Source organism: Gavia stellata, chromosome 1 (assembly GCF_030936135.1).
Source record: "Gavia stellata isolate bGavSte3 chromosome 1, bGavSte3.hap2, whole genome shotgun sequence".
Taxonomy (NCBI): domain Eukaryota; kingdom Metazoa; phylum Chordata; class Aves; order Gaviiformes; family Gaviidae; genus Gavia; species Gavia stellata.
The window spans coordinates 72,494,203-72,506,735 of NC_082594.1; the positions used below are offsets into that span (position 1 = coordinate 72,494,203).

General features: G+C 43.1%; 1 protein-coding gene across 1 annotated transcript in view; it reads left to right on the plus strand.

The window, feature by feature from the left end:
- Positions 1 to 6,765: 6,765 nt before the first annotated feature.
- The window catches only part of MGAT4A (alpha-1,3-mannosyl-glycoprotein 4-beta-N-acetylglucosaminyltransferase A), an 80,334-nt gene continuing 74,566 nt past the window's right edge, over positions 6,766 to 12,533 (plus strand). The window contains exon 1 of the mRNA XM_059818890.1: positions 6,766 to 7,054. Coding sequence (XP_059674873.1) covers positions 6,961 to 7,054 — 94 coding nt within the window. The 5' untranslated portion in view covers positions 6,766 to 6,960. The remainder of the gene's footprint in view (positions 7,055 to 12,533) is intronic.

A 12,533-nucleotide genomic window follows, 5' to 3' on the forward strand; every position in this document is an offset into this window, starting at 1 on the left:
AAACAATTTCTCCCCCCAAGTCTCCCCCATTACGGTTGTTACCGCATTTGCCCCTTAACACAATTGCATTTAAACACAAAGTCTTTGGAAGTGCTCAATCTTCTCCAGTTTCAAACTGATACTCCAGTTGAGCAGCAGTGGCTGCAGGATGAAAGAGTAACTCGGCAGGAAGAAAGAATTTGGAAATTTGCCAGCAGTAAATATTGTTCAGGCCTAAAAGGGAGCTGCCACCCTCACCAGAAGTAAGCGACATTTTAGTGTGTCAGCCCAACAGCCCCAACTCCTTTTTTCTGGCAGCTGCATCGTGTTCCTTCACTGTGCACTTTTTCCATGCATCAAGCAGTGGAATATGCCAAGAGGCATTTGATTATTGCTGTAGTAGGTCAGCTGAGGGCAATGGTGAATTTTTTTTTCTGTCTTGAACTTTGCCTTCCTTCTCAGGAAACTAACTTCAGGGAAAGGTGTCAGAGGAACTGAGAAACAACCACCTTACACTTACTCTATTATTTGGGGAAGTTAATAGTTAATTGGATACTGTCAAGGTCCAGTCGGTAAACCTTCCTAACACAAACCTTCCATCAGTGAAAGAACAAAAAATAGGAAGGCTCAGACAGTCCTTGTGAAATAACTGTCATTAAACTCATCTTGTAACAGCCTTTTCTCCACCAGACTAAGCTCTCCTGACAAAAGCACTTTTATGTGAAAATGTCTCCACCATGTTTTTTTTCCAGCACAGAAATGCAAAACTTCATATCCCTAAGCAACACTAATCTATTAGAAGCAAACAATGGTGGCTCTAATGCTTTTAGCTTGTTGGGATCTCTACAGAAAATTCTGCCACAGACACGTGTGTGTGTGAGAGAGGACATGCATGCACTAATTTTTGTTTGAAAGTTATTGTACTGAATTTGTTTTTCAATAAAAAATCGACTTCATTTTAGTTCTTTATAAAAGCAAGGATTGAAGCACACATTTACATAATAAATTCTCACCACTCAATGAATAAAATCACAGAACAGCCTGGGTGTCAAGACCCTGCAAACTTCTCCTGAGCTTCTTTTTTGCACTCTGCCTGAGTTGCCACCAGCCCCTCTTTGCAAGCTTTGAGAAAGCCAGCAAAAACAGTGAGAGCCACTGTGCAGGTACTCAAATGTGCGAAAATACTGTAACATGTTTAAGCGTTGGTTAAAAAAAAATATCCATGGAGACTTGTTAAATGTCAGTCTTCAGAGAGAATTAACTAGTAAGATTTTTCCACAGTTTCTAAAGTTGTAGTGAGGAGCTATCCCACTATATCTAGCATAAGAGCCTTAACTGAGAGTAAAAATGTGTACTATAGACTTCGTCTAAATTAGGTGGAAGATGAGAAAAAACGGGGAAGCAATCAAGTCAATCAAAAGGATTGAACACTGCTAACCAGTTAGCACTACACGGTAAGAGCATGGCTCTTGTAAGGTAGATAGGATCCTACCCTAAGCTGAGGGTGCTTTTTGATTTTAATGGGAGCTTTCAGCTCCCAAAACATGCATGAAATTCCTGGACCACATGAAACAAACCACTGAAGATAGGGGATTACTTACAGAACAGAAATATCACAACCCTACATAACGAACCCACAGAGTAAAGCTGCCACTGACTTACTTTTACCAGTTGCACAATGCAGCAGTAACAATCCTCTGGAGGAAACTGAGTTCGTTTTCCCACCTCCAAAGCTGTAACTGTTTTAACAGCCTCTCAGGCAGCACACATGCCATTGCAATGTGAACACCCTCCCCAAAGTCACCGCTTGCGAACAGTACAAAGAACAGAGGGTTCATTTAACTGGTGTGAAGCAACAAGCTGCTCTTTAATTCATACAGTTCTTGATACAACCTCTAGGAGATGATTAGCACAGTATGAACTCAACAGTAAAATTCATGACTATGACTTCTTGTCACTGGTGAACAAGCACATCACACAGGGCACCAATACATGTGATTTGCTTGGCACTGACAAGCAGTGCCAGAAATCTTCTGCTGAGCTCAACTTCCTCTCAGGAGCATAGACACAGCCTTACGCAGCAGGCCAGGCACTCGACCCTGAAGTGACCAGGGAGAGACACGTTCAGGACGGACCTCCTGCAGCTGACCCCAGGGCAACGAGTAACCAAGCGCTAGGGCAGCTAAGTCTTTCTTAAAACTCTTTCAGAACCATAAACGCCCAAAAGCACAGCCTAAAAAGAGAACACACTGCAGAGAGAGGAGCACAGAAAACACACCTCCGCCCCGACTGCCGACGCAGCTACTGACGAAAGCCTCGCGAGACTGAGCAATTTATAGCCGCGGCCGAAGAGAGCGACAGGCAGACCAGCCAATGAGCCGCGCGCTCCGACGTTGCGCCCATTGGCTGCCGGCGGGGACGGCGCCTGGCCGGTGGGCGAGGCGGAGCTCCGTGCGGTTCCATGGTGCTCGAGGAGGGAGGCGGTTGCGCGAGCTGGGCGCGCCGCTGACGAGGGAAGGGCGGGGAGCGGGCGAGTGAGGGGAGCGAGAGCCCTGGTGCGAGCCGACACAGTCGCTCTCCGCCGCGCCCGCCGCCTGCGCCCTACGGCTCCCCCTGCCGGAGCGCAGCCCACAGGTGAGGATGGCAGCGGCGGTCAGCGGGTCCCGCTCCCCTTGCGCGCCCCGGGCCCCTGCTGCCGCCTTCGGACCCGCTTTGGAGCCGGGTGGAGGCAGCTACAGTCGCCTCGGCTTTGAGGGAGGCTGGGGCCGGACGTCCCTCTTCCCCGCACCCTCTGGAGTGGGTGTGCAGCGGAGACGTTTCCCCTCCTAGCGCCACGGGTCTCTGCGGTGTCGCCGGAGAGAGGAGAGGCGGGAGGCTGGCGGGCCGTCCTGCTCCCCCATCTGCCTGCATGCACCCTTCTACGCTCACATGCACCTGCGTGGTTATGGTATAGGGAGCGCTTGCGGCTCCTTCGCAGGACTTGCTGCCACCCCCTCCCTTCGTCCTGTACTTGGGGTGCCCGCGGGGCGTGTGGAGGGCGGCGCTGGGGTCCGGGGCAGAGCGGCGCTGCTCCCTCTTCTTCTCCGGCTGGAGCGCCCGGCGGAGCGCTGCTGCCGCCGCTGCCCCTTCCCTGTCTTTCCACCCTTCCTCCTTCTCCTCCTCCCTGCCTGCCGGGAGCCCGAGGTGGGTTCCGCAGAGTTTGCAGTTTCCTGTCCCTCTTCCTCTCGCCACCCTCCCCCCGCCCCCCCCAAACCTCGCCCCGATGCACCGGGCGCCGCGCAGCTCCACGGACCGGCGCTCTCCCTCCCCTCCGTCTCCGTCAGCTCTCGCCCTCTGCCGCCCGGCAGAGCTGGCGGCGGCCGGTGCCTATCTCCCCGCATGATTTTTCGCTTCCCCGGCTAAATAGCCGCGATCGGGGCGGAGAGAGACCGGCGGAGGTCCCGACTAACTCGGGACGCTTTCCACGGAGGCAGCGGATGCCCCTCACCCCGGGCTTGAGGGGGACTCGGCTGCGAAATGGCAGGGCGCCGGCCAGCCTGAGGTAACGGCCGTTAACGGCGGCGGGTGACGGCTCGCGCCACCCCCCCGCGCCCAACCGCGCGCCGCGGGGTTTGCTGAAGCGTTTCAGTGGAAATACGGTGGAAAAGCCTCTGTTTAGCAAACCTCCTCGTTTTCCGTCTTGTTTTCTTTTAATCTTGGACCGTTCTCCCATGCCTTAAAGAACAACCTTTTAAATGCAGCACTGCTCAGCACTGCTGCTTTTGCACCTCCCGGCAGGATGGGGTCTGGTCTCATCCTCTCACAAGTCTGGCACTCTTCAGGCTTCGATCCTGCACCATCTAACCCTTCAGCAACCATGTAAAGAGCCTTTGCAGAGGCATTAGAGTGTTACCAGCTTTTACGGTTTGCAGCTGGAAATATGCTTTGTATGTATTTCAGGAGTGTCTGGCTGCATACAGAAACTTCTTAGTTTATTTAAGATGTGATTCAGTAAGGTGCTGCTCAGCACCTGAGAGGTGCCAGGTACCTTCAGTACCCGTAGCCGTCAGCATCTAGCAGGGTCGTTCTCCTAAGTCTGCAGTGGGAAAGGTTCAGGTCATAATGGCGCTGGAAAATTTCATAGGCTTCATCTATCTAGTTATACCCTGTCATAATGTCTGCTCAAACTGGATTACCCCTCAGTTAAATTTGTTTAGTTTGTGTTGTAAATTATTGAACAAACTTAAAGTGACCACCTGGGGGGTTAAATAATTTATGTGGGTTTCTGCTGGTTTAACGGTATGCATTTTTAAAAGCTGGAACGCTTCTGTTTCATGCATGGCCTTGATGTATGCAGTTTGCTATAGTGAAATGCTTGAATAATCATCTAAGTACTGCTGAGCCGTAGCTGAGCTGCTGGTGCCTGTGCTAAGAGGAGTGGGTACAACACCAGAAGAGAAGGATAAAAGCAGAACCAGCCAACACAAACCCATGATAATTATTATTTTGACACAATTTTGTGCATACTCAGTGCTAATTGAATCATGTTGCTTCTGGGTTTTTTGTTTATTTTTTTGTTTTCTGAATTCTTTCAGGCTGTATTTTTCTGTGGATTCAAATAGCACAGTGAGAAGCCCTGATCACAGCATCTTGATTTTATTGCAGCAAATGTAAAAATGATGCCCACATTTTCTGGCAAGGCAGGTGGTTTACTTGCCTTGCATTATCAGATGATATTTTTACTCTCCTGGCTGCCCTCTCTTGTTTGCATGTTGGACCGGCTGTCTGTTGCCCCCACTGAGATAATCCATCTAGCTTGTAGCCTGGTCCTTCATGCACACCTGAGCTGCTCTAGAGGGATGTAGCTGCTGCTAAAATAATGGTAAAGGTAGATGACAGTTTAGGCATCCTTGCTTCAGAGCTGTGTTAAACTGTTAGTGTCATTGACTTTATCGGTATCCTAGTCACTTATTCTGGTAATCTGGGAATCACCCAAACTTCCTAAATTCATGTAGACAGGCCTTACAAAACCTTGGGGTTTTGAAATCTTTGCCTCTCCTTGCTATTAAGTTCACCCAGACTTTTATCTTCTCACCTAATTACTATTACGTACCCTTCTGGCTTTTATTATGTCCATTTCCTATTCAAAGTGCTGGTGCTGATGATGTTTTCTGGCATGCCGTGCTCTCCATGTCAGCTTTCTATAGGTCTCTCAGTTGTCTTTATCTTTCACTGTGTTGAATTCGGGTTTCGCGTATTGTAAAGCCTTTCATAGTTCTTTCTATTCCTGCTCATTATTTTGTTTCTTACTGAATTATACCATCCACTTTGTCTGCTTCCTGTGTACTTGCATTTGTTCCGTTCCTCATAGGTACTATATGACTTCGGAGTTAATGTTTAAAGCCACAAACCTATCTGTGCATAAAGTTCCTCAAAACAAAGCAGTTACTGGCATTATATGTGAGGTAATCATAGCCTGAAGGTAAACACTTTCTGTAACCTGGATGTTGTGACCAAGATTTGAACGCAAGAGCGTGTACTTCTGCAACTTTGTTGTTCTCTTCCGTTCGTTTGTTAACCATGCCTGTTGGTTATGTCTTGTTTTGCAAGCTCTTCGGTAAAGGTACTGTGTGCTGTGATACTTGCTTGGGAAGGGTAGTTCAGATTTGACTGGAATCTCTTGGTACCATAATAACAAAAAGTATTTTTTTCCTGTTGTTCTAAATGCACCCAGGCAAGAGTGTGACAGAGATTGCTTCCAAGGAAAATTCAAAGCAAGTTATTTATTGCTGGGTAGCATACTTGTATCAGGTTTAGTTTATAGTGGGGAAAAACTGGAAGTGTCTTAAAAGAATGTCAAATGTTAATATTTGAGTTACTGTAAAGGATGATATAGCACTTTAAAAGATGGGGGGGGGGGAGATTTGTTTTTAAAGTTGGTTAATTTATTTCCCTAGCCTTTTTGTCTTGCTCAGTTAGGACAGTGTGGTTAGACGCTGCCTGTGTTTGGCCAGTTGATGATTTTCTAATCCCAGGATATGGAACCTTCCTCTGGGATAAAACTGAACTGTAGGTAATTTCTGTGTTTTATCCTTGTGCCTGTGTGGTGGAGGTAGAGGAGTGATATGTTCATATGGCATTTTGTGCGGTTTTTGGGGTTTTGCCAGCTGGTATAGGTTGAGCAGCCTCTGCATGTGTGACTGTAGCCTGTGCTTTAGCTGCAGCTACGCTAGGAAAAAAATCGTTGTGGATGGATCAAATAGTCTTGCAGTGAGCAGAGAAAGATGAATGATGTAGGTTTGTAAATGCTGTTTAAAGCTCTGGTCTCTCAGTTGGCGGGGGGTGGTTCTGCTGCTGCAGTTACATTAGGCCTCACTGATTTCAGAGGGGTTTTGTCGAAGTGAGTGCTTAGGAGTGGGGCCTTGAGTTGCTGGCTTCCTGAAAATGACTCTTCTATCAGTTTATCACCTGCCAGAGTGACATGTGATCTCACCTTGAGTTTATGACAGAATTGTAACGTTGGTGATGTGTATGTTTGTCCTTTAACGACCAAATTCATGTGAGATACAGCTCCTCCAGATATGAGCAGTCTTAACAGAAAAAGGACAAATTAATCTAACAAGTTCTATTCCCCGAGCTGAGACTGAGGCAGTGTAAGGGGGACGCATGTAAGCCACAGTAATGAGCGTGTAGTAGTATTTCTTTACTGCATTTTTGTACATGGGGGGCTCTTGTAAATATTTTTGGCATAATCTGTTAAAATTTTGTTTCCTTTAAACAGGACTAGAAGAATAAAGAGAAGTTTAATTTATGAAAACTATAAGAAAGCTTACAACAGTTTGGAATGGATTGATTTATGATACCTCTGATATGTGAGAGCTACATTTCGTGTCGCGGTTTGCCAGCTGCTGCTGGTGGACTTCAGCTGACTTCATTGAAGCACGCCCAACAGATAGGTCCTCGTCGCTAATAGAACATAAACAACTGTGATGCTGAAATGAGATGAGGCTCCGAAATGGAACTGTGGCCACCGTGTTAGTTTTCATCACTACTTTCCTCAGTTTGTCCTGGTATACTGCATGGCAAAATGGGAAAGGTAAGTAAAAGGCTCCAAAACCAAACTGACCTTCACGTGGCTGTATGTCAGAGGAATGAATAGTACAGGCATATGCACTGTTGCTGTATGTTAGCAATCCATAAATTGCTTGATGACTAGCTCTGCTCCAGAAGGTATTGCCTTGGTGAGGGATAAACACCTGCTAGTAGATTCAGAAAAATGAATTTAGAGTGATCCTGATTTAAAAAGAAAAAATACGTACCTGAAGAAAAACAAATCCTCCTGTTGGAGGAATGTTGTGTTTTAGTTGTGTTTTAGTTTTTTTTCCTGGTTTATAGTTGTTGGAAAAACATATGGTCTCTGGTTGGTTTTTGGTCGTGCCCCCCTCCCCCCCGCCATGTAACATATGGCCAATGGACCCGGCTGGAGAATGTTATTTTTGGTCCTGTTTTCTATCTTCCCTGATGATGCAGTGATGGCAGTGTCAAACTGCCAATCAACATTGTTGAAAGGCTGTTCTTGCTGTCTTTGAACGAAATGTAAAATATTTCTTGTCAGAGTGTTATATAAGAAATAAAGTAACATGAACAAATTGACCAGGTAATGGGAAATGCATCTATTATAGTAACATGAGCAATCTCATGAAATAATCACAGAATCGGTACGGTTGGAAAAGACCTGTAAGATCATCAAGTCCAACCAACAACCTAACACTACCATGCCCATTAAACCATGTCCCACAATGACACGTCCACACGTTCCTTGAATGCCTCCAGAGAGGGTGACTCCACCACCTCCCTGGGCAACCTGTTCCAATGCTTCACCACTCTCTCCGTAAAGAAGTTTTTCTAATATCCAGCCTAAACCTCCTCTGGCGCAACTTGAGGCCATTTCTTCTTATCCTGTCGCTAGTCACTTGGGAGAAGAGACCAACACCCACCTCTCTGCAACCCTCTTTCAGGTAATTGGAGAGAGCAATAAGGTCTCCCCTCAGCCTCCTCTTCTCCAGACTGAACAATCCCCAGTTCCCTCAGCCGCTCCTCATAAGACTTGTGCTCCAGACCCCTCACCAGCTCCATCGCCCTTCTCTGGACATGCTCCAGCACCTCAATGTCCTTCTTGTAGTGAGGAGCCCAAAACTGAACACAGTATTTGAGGTGTGGCCTCACCAGTGCCGAGTACAGGGGCACGATCAAGTAACTGTTGTGTGTAATAGACTTTTACCTTTTTATGTATCTTTGTTGATTTTATTGCAGTCCATGTGAACCTTGGAAAATTCAGTTTTTTCTGAGGGTCAGGACTGTTTTCTGCAAGTAAGATGTTTTGGTTTTGTCCTTCAGTAAAGTAAATACACTTGTTCAGCCATTGTTTCTAGAAGAAGAAAGGTTTTGTTTTTTTTTTTTTTTCCCCCTTATAAACATCTGATCTTTTGAAACATAGTAGAATATTTCCTTCAAAGATCAAGTAATTTTAAAACACATATTCTGTCTTAAGTGAGATTGCTGCATGGTTTGTTCTGACTGTTCTGCTGAGAATATTATCTTCAGTTGTGTCCAATAAGAGGAAGCAGAGGTTTTCCAGGAATACTGTCTGTTGTAGCACTGCCAACTTGTAACCCTTATTTAAGTATAAAAGAGGCAGATGAGTTCTGTGACATATTGAGTTGGTTTTTTTTCTTCCCATTGGGCACTTGTAGAAGAAGCAGATGCTTTGTGGTGTGATCTCTGCTGTAGCAGTTGGTTGGCAGGCTAGCCTTCTGAATGTAAGCAGCAGGAAAAATGACAGGTTCTCAAGGTTATGGTAATATATAGATTTTTTTAATTGGACAACAGAAGTGTAGATGTGCCAAATACTGACAAGAAAAGGATATTTGAATAGCACTGTAAGTAGTATTTTCTTCATTGTGGCTAATACCACATTCTCTAGTTAGATTTTATGTTACTGATTCATTTCTTGCTGAAGAACCTCACAAGAATTTTGGTTTCACTTCAGCAAAGACACATATCTATGAAATTCTTTCTCATGCTTTTTTTTTCTTTCTTACTTGACATATGATTTACAAGTCTTGTTCTCTTTTGTCAAAGCGTAACACAAAGAAAAGTCGTCATTACAAGAAAGGAATGAAAAACTGCTATTTGGAGAGTACTAGTATATATGGCACTTAGTGACAATTTAAGCTTTTGTTGGTCAGACTGGTCTTTTTTTATTTTTTTATACTTTTTTTTTAACCATCTAAATACTTAAAATTAATGTGTTCTTAATGTTGATATAAATGTTCTGCATTTATCTTCTTCCAGATCTTGATGTTGAGCATTAAGATTGTAATTTGTTAGATCAGTGTAACAAGACATCAGTAATGTGTTAATTAATCATAAATCACAGTTATAAAACTACAGTCTAGATAATTTGCTCTTAAGGTGTTGCTTCAAGAGAAATTTATACATAGCATATTGTTTTCTAAATTTTATTTTACTTTTTAACTTTGTTTAGCAATTTATTGATTTGCACAGGTTGTCTAAAACCAAAACAGATTTTAGTTCATTTAGTACCACGTTTTCAATCAATTGGAGACATTTCTGCACCAATGGAAAAGATTCAGAAACTGATGATATGTATTTATTAACATTTTTTTTTTCTATTTTGATATAATTTTATGTTTATTTAGTCAGGCTTGCAGGATGGTATCTTAATTCACTGACACAATTTTCATTACAAATTATTGAGTGGCTCAATTAGAAGTGAATGTAGTGCTTGCTCTTCCTGTTCACGGAAAGGCTATGGGGTGTCGCATACTCTGATCATCATCCTTTGTTATTCGTTACATTTGTATGGCATGTACTAGATTCCTGTAGGTATTTGTCAGTTTTTGGACAGCAAAGTAAATCTACACTTGGAAAGAAAATACTATTTACATTTTCTAAAAGAAAAAGCAAACCCCCAAATTGCTAGCTTCTCAGTGATAACTAAAACAAATTTCACTTTTAAAAGCAGAAGCATAGTGCCTTGTTTCTAACAACCCTAATCCAGTCTTCAAGTGATTAATTTTAATTGAGGAACTATGATCTTGGATAAATGTCACTTAAAATGCAGAACCATTTGTAGAATAGCAATAAGACAGGGATGATGTGATATTTTTGTAGATCATGTCTTCCTCTAGTAAATATACCTAGTCCCAGTCTATGCAGGGTAGGATTTAGACATTTCAAAGTGATACAGACTTTGGTACTAATTTAAAGTGCAAAAATTTATCAGAACAGTGCTTTACAAACTTTAAGTATATGCTGAAGACTTGTCAGGAGTTGAAGGAAATACTCTGTCTGAAGTGCCATCACTGGAAACAGCATGGCTTTAGCTTATCCAGTGGTCTAATGTAAATAACCTTTCATGGGGCAGATACTGCTATTTGGATGAAATGGCCGATTACATGGGTTTGCTTTTAAAGTTAACTGTGTTTGAAGAAGGTTGACTAAAATACCTCTGGTTGTTGGCAAAAGTCTTCAAAATTAGGCTGAGCTCTTCGTCACTTTTTGGACCCCATGCAATGTCTAGAAGCACTGGAATTGTAAGGAAGCAGTAGAAGCCATGAATATACCTGGGAAAGACCTTTCCTGTGGGATTCATGAACAAGAGTTGTAAGACTGCTTTCTAGGAGTTAAAAATGTGCTATGGTTAGTACAAATGAAGTAGGTGTTGAAAATGAAATTTTACCAAAATACAGATTACTTTGGTGTAGACAAGGAGCACTTCTAAAGAATCTGCAGTCACTTCACATTCACGATTAGTCAGTTCAGTGTAAGATGTCCTTGAATTCCTCCTAAGACTGAGCTTTTATGCAAGTGATAACTTTATGCTTAGCACCATGTCTTTTGACTGAATCAAGCTTTCTGGTACTACTAACCTGCTCAGGGTCACAGGTCTTCACCGCCTCATTTGTGAGCTACTGAAATAGTGTTTTTTATATCCTAAAGGCACTGCTCTTAAGATCTAACAGGTACAAAATAGCACTGTGTACCTATTACACCAGTCACAAAAATTACATCAAAGCTGTTGTGCACTATGTAGAGAGTGTAATCTTGATGCTTTGATCTTTAATGTGACTAGCGGTTTGAGTACAAAATGTTTCAGGAAGAGCATTATGCTCCATAATGCTCAAGAACCTCTTCTTCGTTCAGCAAACTTCCTGATGCCTGTCACCAGCATGGAAGTTGGGAAGGAAGGTAAATAACTTCACTGAATTAGGGCAGACGTGGTAGGATGAAACTCCTCAGCAAGGCATTCATCAGCCTCATCTACTTTGCTTCCCATGTTAAAGTCCTGCTCTAATCCTGCTGCCTTTGATTAAAGAAAAAACTGCTCTTTTTTTTTTTTTAAAGTATGTGTGCTTTGTTCTTGGTGATAGACAGTAGTTGGCAGTGTCTTGCATCAGGTTTAGAAAGCATTTGGCTACTTGAAGTGGTGAGGACCTAAATGGAATATGTGTCCTGAAAATCTGATGCAACTTAACCCTTCAGGATTGTCTAAACTATGTAGTTTTCAGAGCAATCTGAAACTAATAGTGTATGTCATCTTTTTCCCATTGTAAAACATATTCTTCTTTAACGATGAAGGATTAGTTGGAAAAGCTTCTGTTTTTCAGTTCATCCGAGGGTGTTGTCATAACCATAGGATCTCCTCACTGTATGAGGATGACTTATTTTGGTACACTGATTTAAATTCACGTGGGAAGGCCTCCAAGAGGACTTCTACTTTTGAGATATTTAACTAGCTTCCTATTTTACTGAATATTCCCTCATACTTAAGTAATGATAGTTGGAGCTACTGTTTTGTTTTAAGCATGATGTTTTCTCTCATTTGGAGAGAAAATGGCTGGGCTGTATAATAAAACTGTTGTTTTCTTTATCCTCTGGCTGTTTTCATAAAATTAGAATTACCACCCTGTTTCTCAGCCACAATAATCGTAAGTGCTGCAAAATACCTAAAATGAACAACAAGCATAAGAAAACCTAACTGAGACTAAAACAAAAGGCCTCAGCCAATGGTGGAAAATTTTGGAGTAAGAACCAGGAATTCTGGAGGGAGGAGTCCTACAGAGCCATGGCAGAAACAGGACAAGGAAGACAGGAGATATATGTATATATACGTTTGGTTTTTTTTCCCTGTGGCAGTGGTTATGCAAATATTCTCTTTAAAAATAGATCAAAAATCTGAGAGATACATGTTAGTATTTTGCAACCATAACCTACCTTAGTTTATGCTTTGATCCTAAGAGAAGCTGTTATTCGAGTAAATGTTGATTACAGTCTTCTGGCTGCACATTCTGATTTTCAGAGTTATGTGCTGGTTTTCCACTGATGTGAATTAAGACTGACCAACCAAAAAAATTAAATGCGCTACGAACTGGGAAAAGTGGAGGCCGGGAAAGGGACAGGACAGGATGCTAAAGTAGAAAGTGCATATAACAATTTGTGCCAGTCAGCTTGTTTGGGGGAGGAGAGGGGTCTTTTTTTTTTTTTCCCTG